This window comes from Lichenostomus cassidix, chromosome 23 (assembly GCF_008360975.1).
Source record: "Lichenostomus cassidix isolate B80296 chromosome 23, HeHo_3.0, whole genome shotgun sequence".
NCBI classification, from domain to species: Eukaryota; Metazoa; Chordata; class Aves; order Passeriformes; family Meliphagidae; genus Lichenostomus; species Lichenostomus cassidix.
Genome location: NC_139503.1, coordinates 2080505 through 2102008, shown reverse-complemented (window position 1 = coordinate 2102008; position 21504 = coordinate 2080505). Strand labels below are relative to the sequence as shown.

At 62.8% G+C, this 21504-nt stretch overlaps 1 protein-coding gene across 2 annotated transcripts; it reads left to right on the top strand.

Annotated features, from left to right (window-relative positions):
* Nucleotides 1-5725: 5725 nt before the first annotated feature.
* Nucleotides 5726-20980, top strand: KCNQ4 (potassium voltage-gated channel subfamily Q member 4). 2 transcript variants are annotated; one of them, XM_085081286.1, is made up of 15 exons: nucleotides 5726-6065; nucleotides 13854-13944; nucleotides 14524-14650; nucleotides 14725-14900; nucleotides 14978-15103; nucleotides 15222-15332; nucleotides 15460-15555; nucleotides 15753-15841; nucleotides 16876-17031; nucleotides 18028-18072; nucleotides 19510-19730; nucleotides 19815-19917; nucleotides 20009-20140; nucleotides 20305-20440; nucleotides 20559-20980. In XM_085081286.1, the coding sequence occupies exons 1-15, from the start codon at nucleotides 5794-5796 to the stop codon at nucleotides 20775-20777; spliced, it is 2100 nt and encodes a 699-aa protein (XP_084937412.1). In that variant the 5' UTR covers nucleotides 5726-5793; the 3' UTR covers nucleotides 20778-20980. The 2 variants fall into 2 exon arrangements, with proteins under 2 accessions (XP_084937412.1, XP_084937413.1); XM_085081287.1 differs by lacking the exon at nucleotides 18028-18072.
* Nucleotides 20981-21504: the final 524 nt, after the last annotated feature.

Below are 21504 nucleotides of genomic sequence, written 5' to 3'. Positions count from 1 at the left end.
CAGGTGTCCCCTTTATTTGGCACACATGCCACCCTTGTCCCAGCACAGGTGCCACCCTCATCCTGGCACAGTTGCCCCCTTTACTTGTCACAAGTGTCCCCTTTACTTGGCACACATACCACCCCTGTCCCAGCACAGTTGTCCCCCTCAAATGTCCCCCTTGTCCTGTCACAGATGTCCCTCTTTCCATGTCGCAAGTGCCACCTTTACCTGGCACCGGTGTCCCCCTTATCCTGGCACAGATGTCCCCCTTACCCTGTTGCAAGTGCCACCTTTACCTGTCACAGGTGTCCCCTTTACTTGGCACAGGTGCCACCCCTGTCTCAGCACAGTTGTCCCCCTCATCCTGGCACAGTTGCCCCCTTTACATGGCACAGTTGTCCCCCTTGTTCTGTCACAAATGTCCCCCTTACCCTGTCACAAATGTCTCTCTTACTGTGTCGCAAGTGCCACCTTTACCTGGCACAGTTATCCCCCTCATCCTTGCACAAATGTCCCTCTTGTAGTGTCACAAATGTCCCCTTTTACCTGTCACAAATGTCCCCCTCATCCTGTCACAAATGTCCCCCTTACCCTGCCACAAATGTCCCCCTTACCCTGTCACAAGTGCCACCTTTACCTGTCACCGGTGTCCCCTTGCCAGGACCAGTGGGGATCAGTCGCTGCTGGGGAAGGAAATCTCTGCCTCAGCATTTGGCTGCTGCAGGACCTGAGCTCAGCATTCCAGCCCGGCAGAATTCCTGGGCTTTGTAAATCTCCATTTCCTGATTCCCGAGGTTTTCCTGATTCCCGAGGTTTTCCCGATTCCCGAGGTTTTCCCGATCCCCCCATTCCCGGGGGGATGCGGCTGTGCCGGGCTGGGAAAGGATGGAATCGGGATTGGGATGGAAAGGATCTTTCGGGAATGCTCCGGGCGGGAATCGGCCACGAGAGGGACCCCGTGGGAAGGGCTGGAGCGGGAGGGGACAGCGGGAAGGGACAGTGGGATGGGACAGCGGGATGGGATGGGATGGGATGGGATGGGATGGGATGGGATGGGATGGGATGGGATGGGATGGGACAGTGGGATGGGATGGGACAGTGGGATGGGGACTCGCAGGTCCCTCTCCTGGGATCTGGGGGCTCAGAAGTCCTTTCCTTGGGTTGGGGACTCGGAGGTCTTTCCCTGGAATTGTGGACTCGGAGGTCCGTTTCCTTGGATTTGGGGGCTTAGAAGTCCTTTCCTTGGTATTTGGGGGCTCAAAGGTCCTTTCCCTGGAATCTGGGCCTCGGAAATCCCTTTCCCTGGATTTGGGGGCTCGGAAATCCCTTTCCTGGATTTGGGGACTTTGAAGGTCCCTTTTCCCAGCAGCCTCATCCCTGTTTCTCCTCCAAGCTGCCGCGGGAAAGGCTGAAGTCGAATTGGACAGCCGGGATGGGAGCTCGGAGCTCCTTTCCCTGGATTTGGGGGCTCGGAAATCCCTTTCCTGGATTTGGAGACTTTGAAGGTCCCTTCTCCCAGCAGCCTCATCCCTGTTTCTTCTCCAAGCTACCGCGGGAAAGGCTGGAGTTGAAAGGCTGGGAAAGGCTGGGACAGCCGGGATGGGAGCTCGGAGCTCCTTTCCCTGGATTTGGGGACTCGGAGGTTCCTCCTCCCAGCAGCCTCATCCCTGTCTCAGCTCCAAGCTGCCGCGGGAAGGGCTGGAGCAGGACGGGAGAGCTGGGATGGGGTTTGGATCTCCATCAATCAATCCCACCAGCCGATCCCACCCACCGGAGGAGATGGGTGACCTCCTCCGCCCCCCAAAAAACCTCTGGAGAAGCATCCCTTGGGCTCGGAGAGCTGGGAATCCGCTTGTGGGGATGGAGAGAGAGCTGGAGAGCCGAACAGCTCGCCTTTATCAGCCCCGGGCAGAGGCGGCCGGAGGGGAAAAGCTCTTTACCCAAAGCGCTTGGGTTTGCTGGAAATAGGCTGGAATTCGAAAGGGAATAAATCGCTTAAAGGACAGAAAACGGGAGGGAGATGCTGCTCCCCGAGGGAGTTTCCAGCTGTTGCGTGGAGTGAATGAAATTTGGATGGAAATTCCATGAACCCTGTTGAGTTGCTGCTGGTGCTGAGGGGTCAGAGGGGTGGCAGGGAGGAATTCCTGATGGTGTCGAGTTGGACACCAGAAATTCCGTCCTGTTCAGTAAAATCCTTCTCGATCAGATGCACAAAAATTGGGTTTATTGAAAGGACAGAAACAGGTTCAGAATGGAATCTCCTCCTCGACACAGATCTGGGCAGAGAGCTGAGGAGTAATGACGGACGTGACAGCGTGTATTTAATTAAGCTCATTAGCACATCCAGGGCGCGGATTTTGACTTTGAAATAAACCTTAATGGGGCAAAAGTTACTTTTTATTTATCCGATAACAGAGGGAAAGCTTTGCCTGCCCTCCCAGAGCAGACTGGGACAGGATGGGTGCTTTGAGGACAGCCAGCCCCGTTTGTCACCTCCGGGCACTGACAGGAGCCAGACCTTCCCTGCGAGGACTCACCGCTCCCTCTGATCTGCCGCGGTGACAAATCGGGTGGCGCGGGGTGACCCCGAGGCCAACACGTGTCCCTCGAGAGGCCGAGCGAGCCGCGACAGTGTGTGACGCAGGGAGTGCCACCAGGCTGCGGGACAGGCGGCTGTGCGACAGTGACAGAGCTGGGATGGAGCTGAGGAGGAGGAGGAGGAGGAGGAGGAGGAGGAGGCAGAGCTTCCCTGCCAAGGAGCGATTGGAGATCCCATTTCTCCTCGGGGTGCTGAGCTCAGCACTCGGGCAGTGCCACGCTCTGTTTGCTGCGGGGTTTGCTGCTGACAGCTGTCCCCACCCGGGCTGCTGTCCCCACCCGGGCTGCCACCTCCGGCCACCCTTTTCCAAGGCAAACTCACTGCGGTGGAGGTGACACTGCCGCTGTGTGATCCCAAAGGGACACTGGGCACTCCTGGTGACAGCTCTGCTGTCGCCACCTGCAGCCAGCGCCACCAAATCCCTGTTCCCCTGGGGATCAGCTCCTGCCCTTCTCCGCTCCGGGACTCTGCTCCATCTCCGCAGGGACCTGGCACGGCTGGAGGGGATTTTTTGGGATCTGTCCCAGCGCTGGCGAGCCCGGCAGCTCACGGCGTCCTCATCCATTCTTCCTGCCTCACCTCCGGCGCTGGGAAGAGGAGCCGCGACCCTGCCGCTCCCTGTTCCTCCCGCGGGGCTGCTCCGGGATGTGCCCGAGCTCCGGGAGATGTCCCTGCCAGCTCGGGGACAGCGCGGGGGAGCGCAGGGACAGGACTGGGAGGTGGCCTTGGGACGGAGCAGCCCCAGCCCCATGGCCAGGGGGTGGTTTTGGGGCAGAGCAGCCCCCAGCCCGGGGGTTCCCCATCCCTCAGGAAGGCCGGGCTGTCCCTGGCGCTTGTTTGTCCCAGCGAGCGCCGCTGCCAGGAGTTAATTGTCCTGGGATGAGGCCAAGGCTCCGGCAGGAGCAGGTGCCGAGCAGCCCTGCCGCTCCCCGCGCCGCCGTCACCGCTGTCACCGCTGTCACCACTGTCACCGCTGCTCGCCCCACAGGGACAATGCCACCCCCTGCACCCCCGAGGCCACTGTCCCCAGCTCTGCCCATCCCTGTCACTCCAATCAGCCTCACACAGGGGGGATGAATCCTCCCTTCACCGCCCCGGCAGCCCCATGCAGGGAGCCAAACCGGGGCTTTGCCCCTGTCCTCGCGTCCCAGCGAGGGGTTCCTGCTGTCCTTGTCCCCACAGCCGCTGTCCCCAGCCCCGCAGCCCTGCAGCTGCATTCCAAGCCTGCAAAACTTACTGGAAATCCTGTGGATGCAAATCCTGGCCGCCGCTCCGTGCCAGGAACTCGAGCTGCAATCCCGAGAGGGCAGCAGGCTCCGAGCACAGTGCCTCCCCCTCGCCATTCCCGGCCTCTGGAATCCTCTTTTAAAGTCCCATCATGCCGGGGGACACGGGTGGCTCCGCGGGACCCCCGAGGCAAGGCAGGGGTGGGGCAAAGCCAGCAAATCCTGGGATGCCTTCCCAAAACCTCCACCGCTTCGGAGGGATGGGTTGGTGCCATGTTGATTCAAGCTGCCTGGCTCCATCCCAAAACCTCCCAGCTCCCAGCTCGATGGAGATTCCCGGGGTCTGGGCAGGTGATGAGGTGCGGGAGGTGGTGACCCACAATCCCGGGAGTAACCCAATTCCCACCCGCCCCGGGTCCCCTCGAGTGAGCACCCAAGTCCTTCCCGGGTCACCTCAACGCTGCTCCCTCGGCAGCCGCGAGGTTTGAATCAATCCCAGGTGAAACCTAAACCTGCGGCGAGGGGGATGAGCTGCTCCAAAGGCAGCGGGATGAAGGTCAGGGTGATCCCGCTGGAGCATCCGCCGGCAGAGGGGCCAGGCGAGCCGGGGGGATGCCCCGAGGAGCATTTTTTTGTGGGGGGATGGATGGAGGGGAAAATTTCGATTTGGATTCCCAGGATTTCACCCTGCACGGCTCTCACCCCATCTCGCTGCGTGGGGTTTGAGTGACACCCTCGGAGGAGGAATTGCGGGTTTGACAGCAGCATTTCCTGCGAGTAAATAAAGCTGTCAATTTATCGGGTGTGATTGCCCAGACCTCCCAAATCCCGCAGTGCTCCCGAGGGCCGCGCTGTGCCAGGATCTCTGCCTGCCGCTAAATAATTCACTGCCCAAAGCCCTCAGCTCGGTTTCTGCTCCCGGAGAGCAAACCCCGGAGGGGTGGGGTGGGATGGAGACTCTCGGATTCTCCAAAAGTGCGAAACCACATGGATGCAGCTGGGATTGGATTGCTTTGCTTGGAATGGGAATTCCCAGTCCCTTGCCTCAGTTTCCCCATGTGTTGGTGGGAGCTGAGGGGAGTGAGGTGGAAAAGCTGGGAGGGTTGGTTGGGAAACACTTGGAGGCTGGCTCGAGGCTGAGTCGGAGGATGGATGGGAGTGAGATGTTTCATCTCCTCCAGGGATTCTCCATGTTCTCCAGGGATTCTCCATGTTCTCCAGGGGTTCTCCATGTTCTCCAGGGACGCTCCATCTCCTCCAGGGACGCTCCATCTCCTCCAAGGATGCTCCATCCCGTGGGCGTTGGGAGTCTCACTCCAGGGTGCTCCACACCCTCCGTTTGGGGTGTGCCGTGGGATGCAGTTTGGGATGCCGTTTGGGATGCAGTTTAGGAGGCAGTGATGTGGCTCGAGATGCGATTTGGTTTGGGATGCGGTGCGGGATGAGGCTGGGATTGCGGTTTGGGATGTGGTTTGGGATGTGATTCGGTCTGGGATGCGGTGTAGGGTGCGGTTTGGGATGAGGTGTGGATTGCGGTTTGGGATGAGGTGTGGATTACGGTTTGGGATGAGGTGTGGATTGCGGTTTGGGATGAGGTGTGGATTGCGGTTTGGGATGCAGGTGGGCTGCGGCTTGGGATCCTCACTCACGGGATGCCCCAGGACCCTCTGCCCGCTCCCCGTCCGCAGCAGTGTCCCCCACCCAGCCGGGGGGTGACAGGAGCCCACCCACCACCCCCTCCCCTCCCCTCCCGCCGCCGCCACCGCCCCGCACGGCGCTTTCCCCGCCCGCCCCGTCCCGCGGAGCCCCGGGGGCGGGAGCCAGGTACGGCGGGGCGGGCCGGGCCGGCGGGGCGGCGGCGGGGGAGGGCCCGGCGGCGGCGGCGGGCAGCTAAAGGCAGGTGGCCCCGGGAGCGGCCCCGGGCTAGCTCGGGGGTCCCGCGGCGGCCGGGGCCATGCGGCGGGCGGCGGCCTGAGCGGGGCGGCCATGGCCGGGGCGGCGGCGGCGGCGGCGGGCGGGGAGCGGCGGGCGGCGCTGACGGCGGTGCGGACCGAGGGCGCGGAGACCCCCGGGCCGGGCAGCGGGACCCCCCCTCCGCCGCCCCCGCCCCGCCGCCGGGGGTTGCTGGCGGGGCCGCGCCCCGGAGCCGCCCCCCGCCCCGCCGGGGCCCCGCGCTGCTGCCGCCGCCGCCTCCAGAACTGCCTCTACAACGTGCTGGAGCGGCCCCGCGGCTGGGCTTTCATCTACCACGTCTTCATGTGAGTACCGGACACCGGGGGGGCCGCAGCGGTGCCCAGGGCTGGCCGGCCGGTCCCGGGGCGGCGGGGAGCGGGCGCTGCCGGGGAAGGAGCGCCGGGGGCAGCGGGAGTGCCTCGGGGCAGCCGCGGCTCCCAGCAAACCCCCCCGGGCTCCACCGGGAAGTTTCTCCACAGCGACCGTCCGGCGGGGGGACGCGCCGGTGTCGCTCCTGCCGCCGCTCCCGGTCCTGCTCCCGGATCCGCCACCGGGGGGGAGCGAGTCCCGCGGAGGGTCCGGTGCGAGGGGCTGAGCGCGTCCCCGGGGATGGCACTCAGTCCCCGGGGTGGCCCGGAGCCGGTGGCACCGCAGGGAGCAGCGTCACCGACCCGCGCTGGCCTGGCTGGGGTCTCTGAGCACGTGAAGCCCCTCAAAGGCAGGAGACCCGCGAGGGGTGACAGCTCGGGGTGGCACCGGGGACACTCTGCTGTCCTGTACTTGCAGAAGTGCCACCGCAGAGCCGGGCGGGATGGGGACAGCGGGGATGTTCTTGTCCCTGCTGTCCCCCGCCAGCTGCCCCCATTCCCGGCTCGCTGTTGATCCCCAGCGCTGGGATATCTGGAATCTTCCTCTCCAGAGCCCGAGGGATGCTCCCGGCAGCTCACCTGCTCCTTCCCCTGCTCGCTGGGTTTTCCCGAGCACTGAGGTGCTGCTCCAGCTCTCCTTGCTGGATCTGAGCATCCCACGGCCCAGAACAACTTCACCCCTCGGGGGGCTGTGACAGGGAATTGAGGGATCCCCGCCACACCTGAGGGTGGCAAGGACAGAGTGGGCTCCGTTCTGGGGGTTTGTCCCAACCCAGGACCCAGTGACATGCTTGGGGACACTGCCGGGACATCCCAGCCGCAGCCATGGGGCAGGAGGTGTTTCCCCTCTTGGCCTGGCGTGTGCCAGCTGTGGGCACAGAGCGTCTCCGAGGGCAAGAAACCGAAATTTCGCCTTCTTGCCTCATCGCCTGGAGCGATGCCGCGGGGCTGCGTCGTTTCTGGGGTGCGCGAGCAGCAGCTCGTTAAGAGGCAGGAAAATGGGTCTTGCCTTAGTTAGCACATCGAGCTGGCAGCAGGAATTTGTCACCGGATGAAAGGGCACCTGAGCTCCCCAGGGAGCCGCCACACGAGCCCGGGGCCCATTTGTAACGACACCTCCACAGCCACGATCCCTGCGTGGAAAATCCCACCCTCGGGAGAGCTTCTCCCGCAGGGAAAGGCGGCCGAACCCCCTGCCAGGGGAGGCAGTCGGGATTTATGGCTCAGGTAGCCACGGGATGTGGAAGAGATGTGTCCCTGTTCATGCGACATCCATCCCCGAGTGTCCTCCGCCGCTTCTTCCTCTCCGTTTCAGACTGTTTTGCCCCAAAAACGACTCCGTGGGACAAGCAGCTCCCCTCGCAGAGCCCCCCAAGCCCCCCAGTCCCTCTCCTGCCACCCCACTGTGCCTGGCCCGCAGCTCCTGGGCGCCGGGCTTTGTTCCACGAGATGTGCAGCCGTCGAGAGCAGGAGCCAAACGTCTCCAGCCTCTGCTGGGAGGCTTTTTGTTCACTCGCTCGCTTAATTTTGGGGCTGAGGCAGCTGCAGGGCAGAGTCCTGCCAGGGATCACTCCAAAATCCTGTGGGAAGACGCCGCAGTGGGTGCAAGGTGCGGACATCTGTTCTGCGAAGCCTCTCCCGTAACGTTGCTCGTTTCTTGGCTTCTTCCAAGTTTTTTGTTGCTTTTTTTTTTTTCACTCTCTCTCTCTCCCGCAGCAGATGGGAGCTGCGAAGCTGTTGCAGCGGCGCTAAAGTTCTCGGGGATGATTTGTGTGCCGCAATTCCCGGGTTGTAACAAAGGAGGAGGACGGTGTTACCCCGCTCCCCAACCCCCCGAGGCACGGCAGGGGATGGAGCCCCCGGCCCGAGGTGGGGACAGCGCTGGTGACAAGGACAGGTCCCCCGAGCCCCGGCTGCGCTGCCTCCGCCGAGCAGGCTGGCTCCGAGACAGGGCTGAGAGCTGCTAAAATGGAAATACCCGCTGAGAAGTGACGCGCTTCCCTCCCGGAGCCGAGCGGGGCTGAGCCCAGCGCGGTTATCGAACAACTTCGGCCTCTTTCTGTCGGAGAATTGATCCCAAATCTTGTCCCGGCGCCTGCTCCGGGATCAGTGCTTTGATGGCTGCATCATTTCTGCACCCCTGAACCTCCTGGCAGCTCTGCCGGGGGGGGTTTGGGGTCACTTTTGGGGTCTGATGGGTGTCCCCAAATCCTGCCATTCTCCAGACAGGGATGGTGTGGCCATGGGAGGCCGTGAGGGTGCAAAGCCAAAATTCGGGGTCTCCACCAACCCCTCCAGCCCACGCTGACCACAAAGCCAGGCCCTGGCCGGGCTCACCAAGCCTCGCCTCGCCCGCTCGGAATGAGAATTCCCAGCCCTGCAGCTTACGGAGCAAATCCGGGAGGGAGCCCAGAGCATTAAGCTTTCGAGCCAGGAGGCAAAATGAGAACTTCCTTTTCCAATCTCCTCCTCGTTAGCCACAGGGAAAGCTCTTCCCTGCTCCCGGCAGAGCTGCGGTGGGTTTGGCTGCCCTGCCGAGGTTTTCCAGGTGTCCAATTCCAGCTCTTCCCGCTTTTTTTGGGGTGGCTTTTCCCTGCCCACATCCCCGGCCGGTGCCGGTGGTTATGAAACAACCGCTGGGTGCACCAGCAGCTCGGCTCAGCACTTTTGCAGGTCCTGGAGGAAAACTTCCATCCAGAACAGTTTAACCTGGAGCAAATTAGGGAAGACTGAGCCAGCAGCGCCGGGAACAGCAGCAATCCCCCGCCTGGAGCAGCATCTCCCGTGCCAGGCCAGCTGCCCTGCGCTGCTGCTGTTGGGGTTTGTTTCCCACGGGGAAGAGGAGGTTTTGTTTCCCTGAGGCAGGGAGGGGACGGGAGCATTGTCCCCTGCTGTCGCTGTGGGGACAGAGGGGTGGCAGCTCCCCGGGACAATCCTGGCACTGGTAGCCATGCCACCATGGTCAGTGCCCAGCCCTTGGCGACACCGCCGGGGTGATTCCTAGTCCTGGATCCTTGGGTGGTTTACAGGGAATTTACTCCATCCCTGCTCAGCGCTGAGTCTTCACCTCCTGCTTGGAAAAACGTCTTGAATTTAACTCTGAAACTCTTGAATTTAACTCTTAAACCTCCCTTTAACTCTCGAATTTATCTCCTAACTCTTCCACCTCTTTGAATTTAACTCCAAGCCCTTCCACCTATTTGAATTTAGCTCCTAACCCTTCCACCTCTTTGAATTTAACTCTGAAACTCTTGAATTTAACTCTTAAACCTCTCTTAAACTCTTGAATTTAACTCCTAACCCTTCCACCTCTTTGAATTTAGCTCCTAACCCTTCCACCTCTTTGAATTTAACTCTGAAACTCTTGAATTTAACTCCAAACTCTTCCACCTATTTGAAATTACCTCCTCTAAGGCTTTAAACTTACTGTGTCCCCCAGCTGGGACGGTGGCATGGCCACAACCAGAGGGACCGGAGGCTGTGCCCTTCCAGCAGGGGCTGTGCCACCAGGGCCACCTTGCCGGGCTGTGCCACCGGGGCCACCTTGCCCGGCTCTGAAACGGGAGCCGCCGCAGGGGCAATGCCAGCGGGAGGAGAAGCCGGCACAGCACTTTCCCCGGCCCGCTGTGGTGTCACCAGGGCATAAAATTAAGCGACTTCGGCGCAACATGAAACGGTACATTGATTTTTCCTGCCGGTTTTTTTCCTTTTTCCCCTCTTCCAGCTCCGACCGGACCCCAAACCCGGGCAGGAGGTGCCAGTTTGGGTGTCCCAGTGGGGAGGACAGGGGTGATCACTGCCGGGGGGTGCAGAGGTGATGCTGGAGAGTTTTGGGTTTTTTGTCCCACACCGGCAGCGATCCCAAACCTGCCCCCTCTGGTGTTGCTACACTCCACTCTTTGGGGGTCCCAGCTTTGGGGTGACTTCTCAGGGCCACTCTGCCCCGAATGTCCCCATGCCCTGCGGACCCCCCAGCTGCTGGATGAGCTCTCCAGGGGTGCAGCGCCCGCCGGGCTCGGGAGGTGCATCGGAAAACACTCCTGTTCCTTCCCCCTCCCTCCATCCAGAGAGTTCCTTGCCAGATGATCCAAGAGCAAAACTATCCCGCCTGCTCCGTGTGAGCGTCTTGGCACCGTCCGCGGGAGCCTTGTGACCGTGCTCCCCGCGGGCACGGCGGGGCAGGGGGGCGCCGGGTGGCACGGGGGTGTCGTGATGCCACCGGAGAGATTTTCCCCCCCCGCAAAACGCGAAGTTTTTGGGGCCACGCGCTGGTGGGAGGATGTCACTGGATGTCACCCTGCCAGGTGGGGTGCAGGAGAGGTTCCGCATGCCAGCTGTGCTTGCAGGGCGCTGGGAACATCCCGTCCTGCCGGCTCGGGAGGGCTTTGGGATCAACACCCTCCTTCCCGCAGCGCTGATCTCTGAGATGCGCCGAGCCTCGCCGTGCCTCTGCCGCCGCTCCGGCTGTGCTTCCCCTGCCCGAGGAGAACCACCCGGAGCTTCTCCGCCTCTCCTCGGGGCGGCGAGGGCCAGCCCGTGCCATGGTTACGGCCGCAAACAGGGCCGCTACAGCCCGGTTATTTATATCCCCCAGGCCTCCTGCTCCACCTCTCCCGAAGGGCTGCGGGACGGCGATTTATGGGACACGCTGTTTATACAGCTGAACCGCTCGGCACGGCCAGCCTGGGGCTGCGCTCGGGCGGGTTTGGTGCAGATCCCGAATTTCCAGCGGTGGCACAGCTGGGCGGTGCGGTCTGGCTCGGCCAGGCTTGTCCAGGGAGGGGATCAGAGCCTTCCCAGAGTGTGTTCGCTCGCCCATCGCTCGGCTGAGCTGTTTATCCTGCGGCGCGTGGTGTTTGCCTTGCGCTGAGTTGTCGCCGGGCTGGCACCGCGGGGACCAGGACAGCCCTGCCAGTGCCGGTGTCACCTCCGTGTCACTCCCGGGGGCTTGGGGACATTCCATCCCCATCCCCCTGGGCTGTCCCATCCCCATCCCGCTCCGCGACCCCCGAGGATCACGATCCATCAGCTCATCCTGGGCTGTTTTGGGGCGCAACCCCTTTGCCTAACGGGGTTTTGGGGGACACTGGGGACCAAGCGGTGCCCATGCCGGGAGGCTGAGCTGGCTCTGCTTGCCCTGAGCTCAGCAGCTTTCCCGGCTCACCTATTCCTCGGCCGGCTCGGGCGGCAGCAGATGGCGAAGCCCACCCTAATGAAGATTAATTGAGGAGATCTCGCCTTCCCCGCGCTGGCCCCCGCCGGGTTTTCATTATTGTTTTGGGGAGGTTTCATTGCCGCTGGGGGACTTGCTCTGCTCCTGCCGGGTGACACCAGCCGCAGGGTTCTGTCCCCGTGGCCAGGCTGGCAGTGACACGTGCTGGGGGGTTGGAAAAGGGAATTTTGTGGGAAATTCCATCCCCCGAGATCCTGGAGCAGGGAGGTGATGAATCCCACTCTCTGCCCCTTCCTCATCTCCCTGCCAACATTCCTTGTTTTTTGAGGGCAGGAAGAGCAAATTGGGATGGCAGCCTGGCACTGCCGCTCCCCGCGGGGCTGGATGGAGGCTCGAGGGGCTGATTTCCCCGAGAGAGCAGCAATCCTGCCCCGGAGGGTTGGGGGAATGCCTGTTCCCGGCTGCCTCCAGCCATCTGACCCTTCCCTAAGCCGCTTAAGCGCCGCCGGCAGCCGGGACGGGGCGTTCGCCCAGCTTTGCGAGTTAATTCCTAGCAGGTGATGCTTTCCCAGGAAGTTCCTTTCCCAGCCAGCCCCGTGAGGCCTCTCCTGCCTGGATCCTTCCCCAAATCCGATGGGATGCCGGCTGGGTGGTTTCCCCATCCCCATTAGGGTTTCCATCCCGGCCGGACCAGCGGGTGACCCGTGCGGCTCCAGGGCCACCCACAGCATGTCCCCAAGCCCAGGGGACCCTCCTCCTCGCTCCCAGCACGAGGCGAGAGGCACAAATCCGCGCAGGCTGGGAGATTTCTGCCTCCTCCTCTGCTTTGTGCTCCGCTGCCCGTGTAATTGCCTGCTCAATCCTGCTCGGATAATCTTTATTGCTGATGATGCACAAAGCCCGCAGCTCTGCTCGGGGCCGAATTTGGCTCCTCAGCCCGGAGCCAGGCTGAGGGGTGCCGCTCTGCCCAGCGGGGGTTAATGCCAGAAGTGCTGCGCCGGAGGAAAAAACCCCAATTAATAATTCAGAGGGAGAAGGAATTGGCTCCAACCTTCTGCCCGGCGGGTGGGGAGCGGCCGGGAGAGGAGCGGCGTCCTCTGCGGAGAGGGCAGGGTGGTGACAAGGCTGTGACATCCCTGGTCCCTTCATGGCTCCAGTTCTTCCTTCTCTATGCTCTGTATCCAGCCCTCCTCCCATTCCCGGTTTGGGGTTTTTTTGGTTGTTTCTTTAGGGTTTTTTTGTTGTTTCTATGGGGTTTTTTTTGGTGGTTGTTGTGGTTTTGTTGGGTTTTTTTTGGTTGGTTGGTTAGTTGGTTGGTTGGCTTGGCTTTTTTTGTTTGGATTTTTTGGGGGTTTTTTTGTGTTTTTATTTTTTGCTTTAGTTTGGTTTTGCTTTTGCTTTTGCTTTTTTTTCTGTCGGTCCCAGCTCTGGCAGCATTTTGGAGGAAAGGGACACACCTGTCACCTTTAGGGGACACATCCCTCAGCCCCCTCATGCCATGACCAGATTGGAGAGCCACCAGCCCCAAAGATGGCTGTGGGGTCAGTGTGGGGCTGTCCTGGATGGTCCCACTGAGAGCACAGAGCATTGTCCTCTCTCTGCTGTGTCCCCTAGTGCTGGGGACCGGCGCTGGGACAGTTGTGACAGTTGGGACAGGTTTCAGCTCTCCGATGGCCCAGACAGCTGGCTTTGCTCGAAAATTCCATGCCAACAGCATGAGGAGACAGGAAAATGCTCCCAGCAGGGCGCTGAGCCCCCAGACCCTCCGGATCCCCCCTGATTGTCCCCTGGACATTGTCACCGTGAGAACCGGTGGTGAGATGGGTGCCACCAGCTTGGGGACAGCGTGCCAGGGCCACCTCTCCTGCACTGCCAGGCCATGCCAGGCCATGACAGTGCCACCCAGCGTGGCGTTGGGTGTCCGGAGCCCCCAGTGCCACCACGGAGCCACCGTGCCAGGGCGCTCTGCTCGCCGTCACACGGGCTGGTGGCACAAGCCCTCCGCTTTCCTTTTTTAGAATCGCTGGATCAGGGGAAAAAAATGTATTTTTGGAGGTTTCATTTGCTCCGGCTTCAGAGTCGACTTTCTCTTTTTCCTTTCCTTTCTTTTTTCTTTTTTTTTTCCCCTCCTTATTTTAAATGGGCCAAAGCCCCTCGTGCCTGAGCCTGGCGCTCGGGGAGGAGCAGCCGAGCTTCTCCTGGGGACTTTTCCCTTGAGTTGACATTCCCGGGTTGTCCCCGCGCTGTCCCACGGTGGCAGCGATGTTGGGGACAATCCGGAGCAGCTCTGCCCCCCTTCCTGCGACATCCCAACCCTCCGCAGCTCGGGACCCTCCCTGCCTTTAGTGAAGAAGCCGCAGGGCTGCGGCAGAGCTGGCACTGAGCCCCGCGGCTCCTCCCGGGCTCCCCAAAGGCTCCATGCCACCATCTAGGGGCAAAATGTGTCCCCAGAGGCTCTGCCGCGGCTGTGGAATCCTCGGTTTGGGGGTTCAGGCTGAGGGTTGGGGTCCCCTGGCTGTCCCGGTGTCCTCACTGGTATTTTCTCCTTCCAGATTCCTGCTGGTCTTCAGCTGCCTGGTGCTGTCGGTCTTCTCCACCATCCAGGAGCACCAGAAATTGGCCAACGAGTGCCTCTTCATCCTGGTGAGCGGCGCCGGGGCAGGGCTGCTGCTCCCATTGCCTTTCCCTGCTTTGTATCCCAAAAATATAAAAAAATCGCGGACAAAACCCCTCTGATCCATCCCCAGCCGGCATGTCGCTGGCGCTGGTGGCCTCGCCGCGCATTGTCCCCATGGCTCGGGGTGGCCCGCGCCACCATTGTCCCTCCAACCGCTGGAAAAGGCAGGGCACGAGGGGCTAAAAAAGGCAACTTTCCCCCAAACTGTCAGAAAGAGCTGACGCAGGGAGTTCTCCGGAGTGACGGAGACTAAATTGGGAAGGTCCTTGTGACTTTTCCTGCGAGTAAGCAGAACGGGGGCTTGTTTGCGCGAGAGGTAGGAGGACAATGCTGACAGCGGAGGAAAAGGACCCAGCTCGGAGCGAGGCAGCAGAGCCGCGATGCCCAGACAGCCCCGACGGCTGCAGCTCCCGTCTGGCCGCCCTGATCCCCCGCGATGGCTCCGGTGGCCTCGGGGGGACAATCCATTTGGGGTCCCCTCAAAGCTGAGCCCCCCAACTCCGCCCTGCCCCTCTCACGCCGTTCCCCGCTTGTCCCCGCGGCAGGAATTCGTGATGATCGTGGTGTTCGGCATGGAGTACATCATCCGAGTGTGGGCAGCCGGGTGCTGCTGCCGCTACCGCGGCTGGCGCGGCCGCTTCCGCTTCGCCAGGAAACCCTTCTGCGTGATAGGTACGGGCTGGGATCGGGGGGCGGGCGGGATTTGGGATAAACCACGCTCCCCCTGAGCCTGGCTGCCCCTTCAGATTTCATCGTGTTCATCGCCTCGGTGGCTGTCATCGCCGCGGGCACGCAGGGCAACATCTTCGCCACGTCGGCGCTGCGCAGCATGCGCTTCCTGCAGATCCTGCGCATGGTGCGCATGGACCGCCGCGGCGGCACCTGGAAGCTGCTGGGCTCCGTGGTCTACGCCCACAGCAAGGTGAGGGGAAAAGAAAAAACCCTCCAGGTGCACCCCCGGCGAGCGGCCGAGCCCGTGTGACCCGCCGTGCCCCGCAGGAGCTCATCACGGCGTGGTACATCGGCTTCCTGGTGCTCATCTTCGCCTCGTTCCTCGTGTACCTGGCCGAGAAAGACGCCAACGTGCAGTTCGCCACCTACGCCGACTCGCTGTGGTGGGGCACGGTAAGCTCGGTGTCCCCGTGTCCCCCCTCCCCCGGCCCCGGGAGGGGAGCAGGAGGGTGGGACGGGGCGGTGGTGGGGGAGCGCCCTGCAGGCCCCCCGCTGCTGTGTCCCCCGGCAGGTGACACTGACCACCATCGGCTACGGGGACAAGGCGCCGCAGACGTGGCTGGGCAGGATGCTGGCGGCCGGATTCGCCCTGCTCGGCATCTCCTTCTTCGCCCTGCCCGCCGTGAGTAGAGAGAGGGTCACCGTGCCGCCTGGCCCGCAGAAATTTGGGGGGAAAAAGGGGCAGAGCCACCTCTGGGTGGGTCCCGCTCTGTGCCAGCACCAACGGCGCTGTCCCCTCTTGTCCCCAGGGGATCCTGGGCTCCGGCTTCGCCCTCAAAGTGCAGGAGCAGCATCGGCAGAAGCACTTCGAGAAGAGGCGCACGCCGGCGGCGAACCTCATCCAGGTAGGGCAGGGCTGGCCTGTCCCTTCCCGGGAACGCACTGCTGTCCCCTCCTGTCACCAAAGCACCCAAACGCCACATCCAGCACCGCGATCCTTGGCGTCGGGCGCTGCCCGTGGGGGTCAGGGTGGATGGAGGGGTCCGGAGGGGTTCTCCCATCCCGGCCGATCCCGATTCCCGGGATTCTCGCTCCCATCCAGGCCGCCTGGCGCCTGTACTCCACGGATGTCAGCCGGGTGTACCTGACGGCCACGTGGTGTTACTACGACAGCCTCCTGCCCGCCTTCAGGTAGGCGGAGGGGAGGGGGTGAGGGCTGGGGAGCTGCCGGGGGTCTCTGCGGGGGATGAACAGCCTGGGAAACCTGGAGGGACCTCGTGGAACCGCCGGGGGCTCAGTAGGGTCGAGCAGCACCGATATCTTCCCGGGATGGGAAGCGTCTGCTGAAGGAGCCTCCTTCATCCTCATCATCCTCACAGCACCAGCACCCATCCCATCCCACCCCATCCCATCCATGACCTTCCTCCAGCCCCGCGGGGAGCAGCACGGTGCCACCAGGGCCAGGACAGGAGCTGTCACACGGCTGGACACGGGGGGATCCCGTGGGATGCCCAGGCCCTGTCCCTGCAGGGTGTCCCTCCCATGACCTCTGCGATGTTGCCACCGTGGGTTGATCCGAGGCTTTTCCAGCCCTCTCCTCCAGACCCCGAGGGCTTGTCACATCGCTGTGCCGCATCCCCGCCCTGCCTGCGTGTCCTGCCCTGCTCAGGCCGCGTGACAAATCCGTTCTTCTGTCCCACTTTTGATTTTTCCAAAGGCTCTTACCAGCCGCAGCGCCCAGTCCCTCCCGTCCCTCCTTCCCAACATCACCATCAGATCCCGGGCAGCCCGAGGGGCTCTGCTGACCCTCCTGCTGTGCCAGCAGCCGTTTCCCAATTCCAGAGCCGGATTCGAGCTTTTCCCTGCTGGATCTGAGCTTTTCCCTGCTGGATCTGAGTTTTTCCCTCAGTTTTTCCAGCCGTGCCCAGGATCTGATGGTGACAGGTCCCCATGTCCCCACCCCATCCCTCTGCCTGTCCCATCCCTCTCAGCCCACCCAACCCAAAATTCCCCTGTGGAATCGCAGTTCCCCTCCCCAACCCCATCACCCCCAGTTAAGAAACCGCCTTTTGAACAAAAATGCTGATTTTTTTTCTTGTTTTGCTCCGGTTTTGCTTTGCCTCGCCCTCAGGAGGACCCGGGCGCTGCCCAGCCTTGCTTTGCTCGTTCCGTTTGCTTCAGGAAATTTAATTTCTCCCCCGTTTTTATTTCACCCCCGACCTCAGAGAGCTGGTCCTTATATTTGAGCATTTGCACCGCGTTCGCAACGGAGGATTTAGGAATTCAGAGGTGAAAAAATGGCCCGACAGAGCCCCACCGCCCTATCACTCCTTCACCCCTGCCCAGAAAAGCGTCGGCCTGGCCATGTGCTCAGAGGAAAGGTAGGAGGGGGCAACCCCCGTGTCCTCCCTCCTCTCTGCTCTGTCTCCTCCGTGTCCTCCTGCGATGTCACTGTCACCGTCACTGCCACACCTGGCCCCGAACTGGCCCGTGCTGGGCATCCCTCCTGCTCCTCGTGCTGCTTCCAGCCGCGTTCCAGCTGCAAAGTTTGCTCCGCAGGGGCATTCCAGGCCCTCTGAGGTCACCTCGCTGCCCTTCTTTATGTCGCCGGGATGTGGCACAGGGGAACCAGGCGTGGAAAACCACCTTGGCCAAGGCAGTGGTGCCATCCCGGCGGGATGGAGCTGGGATGGAGCAGGGATGGAGCAGGGATGGAGCAGGATGGAGTAGGGATGGAGCAGGGATGGAGCAGAGATGGAGCAGGGTTGGAGTAGGGATGGATTAGGGATGGAGCAGGGATGGAGCAGGGATGGAGTAGGGATGGAGCAGGGATGGGAGAGCAGGGATGGAGTAGGGATGGAGCAGGGATGGAGTAGGGATGGAGTAGGGATGGAGCAGGGATAGACCCGGCTGGCCACCCTCCAGAGCCCGGGAAGGAGCAAATCCCAGAGCCTTGGGCTGAGAGAGGCTTCCGGTACCCCTGGGAAGAGCAGAGAAGGGTTGAGGTGCTGGTGGCTGCTCTGCGCCGTGTCCCTTGTCCCCTCTGCCTGAAGAGCATCCCGGTGCCACCACCGCTAGCCACCGCTCAGGACATGGGGCCAGCGCCGGGATTAGGTGGGGAGAGGCCTCGTGCCTCAGTTTCCCCCGTGATGCTCAGGCTGCTCCCCCAGGTGAGTTGGGGGTCGGGGAGCTCCTCGCTGGGCTCAGGGAACGACCAGGAAGCGGCAGGGGAAGGACCGAACCCCCCTCGGGGGCTGAGCCCGCCCATCTCCCCATCTCATAACATCTCATCTTCTCTCTCTCCTCCCCTCTCCCTCTCACCCTCCCCCTCCTCCCCATCCCACACCTCCTCTCCATCCCCAACCACTCCCCCCAAGCTGGAATGAGGAGGACTCGCAGCCCCACAAGTGTTTACGCCTCAGGTAACGCTCGGGCGGGAGCCGGCAGCGCCCGGCGGGGTTTGCGGGGCCACCGCGGTCCCTCCGCTCGGGGAGCGTCCCCACATCCTCCTGGCAGAGCTGAGAAACCCCACAAGCGCCGTGTTTATGCAGGACCTACACAAACATCACGCGTTCACCGGTGGCACTCACCGGCGGCACTCACTGGTGGCACTCAGCGGTGGCACTCAGCGGTGGCACTCCGGGACGCTGTCCCGCCTGCCCGCGGGACGGGAGCGCGGTGACCCGGGACTCTCCCCTCCCCGCCGGCCGTGGCTGACTCTCTTTTCTCCTGTGTCTCTGCCCTGCCCCTCCAGCCCCATCTTTAGTGGTAAGAGGAGGCTCTTGCAGACGTGGGGCGCGTGGAGACGGAGGTACCGGCAAGCCCGGGATGCACGGATCGCTCCCTGCCTGCGTGCCTGCAGCATGGACAGGGCTGGGATTGAGCCACAGCATGGCCTGGGCTCAGCTGGCTGTCCCCACTGTCCCCCGCTGCCTCAGTTTCCCCGCGGCGCAGCCACAGGTCTGTTGGCAGCGATCTGCAGCGCGTGGAGAAATCCCAGAAATCCCATCCCGCCTGATTCCCAGGATGCAGCCCTTCCCACCCTGGATGCGGGGATGTCCCTCTGGCTGCCTGGGAATGGCTGGGAGCTCCGTGCCCTGTCTGTGCCCCACCTGTGCCCTACCTGTGCCCCGCCTGTGCCCCGCCTGTGACCCGCCTGTGCCCTACCTGTGCCCTACCTGTGCCCTACCTGTGCCCTACCTGTGCCCTGCCTGTGCCCCACCTGTGCCCTGCCTTGCCCAGTGACTCTCCCAGGAAATTCGGGAAAAGTCTCTCTGCTGTTCCATGAAGCCTGTCCTGCAGTGGTTGTGGGATTTCCTCCGTGTCCTGCCCCGTGTGTCCCCCTGAGCCGCGGTTGGGGTGTCTCCTCATGCACAAGGGTTTGTGTAGGTCCTGCATAAACAGTGCCTGGTGTTTCCCCCCTCCCCGAACCCAAAATCGCGGCTGGGTTTGGGAGCAGAAGGAGGGCTGGGTTTGGGTCAGGGCAGGAGCAGAGCCTGGATTGGGAGGTGCGGCCTGGAGGAGCAGGAGGAGGAGGAGGAGGAGGATGAAGGGGTTTTGCCCCGGGACACCCCGTGCCAGCCGGGATGGAGCAGGAGCAGAGCTCTGCTCAGCTCCCAGGTGGCTCTGCCGCTTGTCCCCTGCTGCCACACCTGTCTGTCCCCATCTGCCACCTCCTCCCTCTGCTCTGGGGACCAACAAAAGGGGTCGAAAGGAGCAACCCCCGAGCTGCCCCTGCAGGATCCGCCTGCTCCCGGCCTGGCTCCTGCCTGTCACCTGCCGGGGGGCTCTCTGTGACCTCAGCACGGCCACCCCTGTGCCCGTCCCTGTCCCCACGGCCCTCCCGCTGTTCCCCGCAGCAACAAGATGGGCATCAAGGAGCGGATCCGGCTGGGCAGCTCGCAGCGGCAGGGCAGCCGCGGCCGGCAGCAGCCCCTGGGGCCACCGCTGCACCGCTCGCCCAGCACCGAGGATGTCGCCGAGGCCTCCAGCCCCACCAAGGTGCAGAAGAGCTGGAGCTTCAACGACCGCACGCGCTTCCGAGCGTCCCTGAGGCTCAAGCCGCGGAGCCCGGCGGAGGGTGAGTCGCCGGGGGGACTCTGGGGGCTGCAGGGTTGGGGACAGCGCTCGGGGTGTGCCACCCACCCGCTCTTGGCTCCCGCAGCCGACTGCCCGCCGGAGGACAGCGGTGAGGAGAAGAGCTCTCCGTGCGACCTGACCTTCGAGGACATCATGCCGGCGGTGAAGACTCTCATCCGGGCCGTCAGGTGAGACTGTCCCCTCCCGCGTCCCCCAGCGTGCACAGAGTCCCCCCCCGGGGCACCCCAGTTCCTCCCTCCAGCCCGGCTGTCCCCGCAGGATCCTGAAATTCCTGGTGGCCAAGAGGAAGTTCAAGGAGACCTTGCGGCCCTACGACGTCAAGGATGTCATCGAGCAGTACTCTGCCGGACACCTGGACATGCTGGGCAGGATCAAGAGCCTGCAGACGCGGTGAGGCGCCCTGGGGGTGACCCTGGCGGTTCTCCCACCACGAGATGAGGCGCTGCGCCCATCGCGATGGTCGGGATGCTTTCCCAGAGCTCCAGCCCCACCCCTGGCGGGCTCCCTAGCCCCTGGGAGTGACGGCTGGGCTCTGTCCCTTCCCTCCGTGCCAGCGTGGATCAGATCGTGGGCAGGGACCGGGCGCTGCCCGCCGACAAGAAGGTGCGGGAGAAGGGCGACAAGCCTGCGCTGGAGGCGGAGCTGGACGAGCTCAGCATGATGGGCCGAGTGGTCAAAGTGGAGCGGCAGGTCAGGAGGGGGACACGGCGACACCCCGGGGATGTCACCCTCCCGGGATGGGATGTCCCACCCAGCCGGGACCCCTCCCCACGGGGCTGGGGACCACCTCAGCCCCTCCACCTTGCAGGTGCAATCCATCGAGCACAAGCTGGACCTGCTGCTCGGCCTGTACTCGCAGTGCCTCCGCAAGGGCTCCACCAACTCCTTCAGCCTGGCCGCCGTGCGGCTGCCGCCCGGCGAGCCCGACATCACCTCCGACTACCACAGCCCCGTGGAGCACGAGGACATCTCGGTGTCCGCCCAGACCCTCAACATCTCCAGGTCGGCTAGCGCCAACATGGACTGAGCAGGAGGAGGCAGCGGGATGGATCCTGCCCGCCTGGGATGGGGCGTGGGGAGCGGTGTGGCGTCGTCCCTCGCTGTCCCTCGCTGTCCCTCGCTGTCCCTCGCCGTGTTACTTGAACCAAGTCTTCCTTTGCGGGGGCACGGCTGCAGCGGGGTGCCTGTGGCACTGCGGCATGGCCAGCCCACGCTGCTGGGATCTTCCTGGGATGCCCTGGGTTGCTCCTAGGATACTCCTGGGATGCTCTTGAGATGCTCTTGGGATGCTCCTGGGATGCTCCTGGCTTCCTGTGGGATGAGACCCCCCAGCTCTGAGGTCCTGGTTGCTCCCCAGCTGCGGTGGGGATGCTCCGGGCTGCCCCCATGCCCTGCGGTTTGGGTTGTACCCCAACCCCAGCCCTCAGGACAGGTCCTGCCCTGGTCCCCCAGAGCTGAGCCGGGGCCACCACCAGCTATGCAAGGTCCCATGTCCCCCCCCGGCCAGTGCAGGGGTGTGGGGACACGACCCAGGGTGGTTTTACCCGTGTCACTCGGGGAGCAGGGGACTGTCCCCCCTCGCCAGGCTGCACCTCTCCAGAAGCACAGCAGAGCCTTCTGCCTGCCCGTGCATGCTCCCAGGGCAATATATATATAGAAGATATATATATATATATATATATATATTTATGCAATAATGTCTTAATATGCAACACCCCTGGGAAGAGCAACCCGAGGGGACATAGGCAATAAGC

Bases quoted from the DNA above. Each gene is read 5' to 3' on its own strand.
- KCNQ4 (XM_085081286.1), top strand. From the start codon at position 5,794: ATGGCCGGGGCGGCGGCGGCGGCGGCGGGCGGGGAGCGGCGGGCGGCG. The intron at 15,556-15,752 runs GTAGGGCAGGGC...GCTCCCATCCAG, and splicing joins CGGCGGCGAACCTCATCCAG to GCCGCCTGGCGCCTGTACTC. The intron at 18,073-19,509 runs GTAACGCTCGGG...TGTTCCCCGCAG, and splicing joins CACAAGTGTTTACGCCTCAG to CAACAAGATGGGCATCAAGG.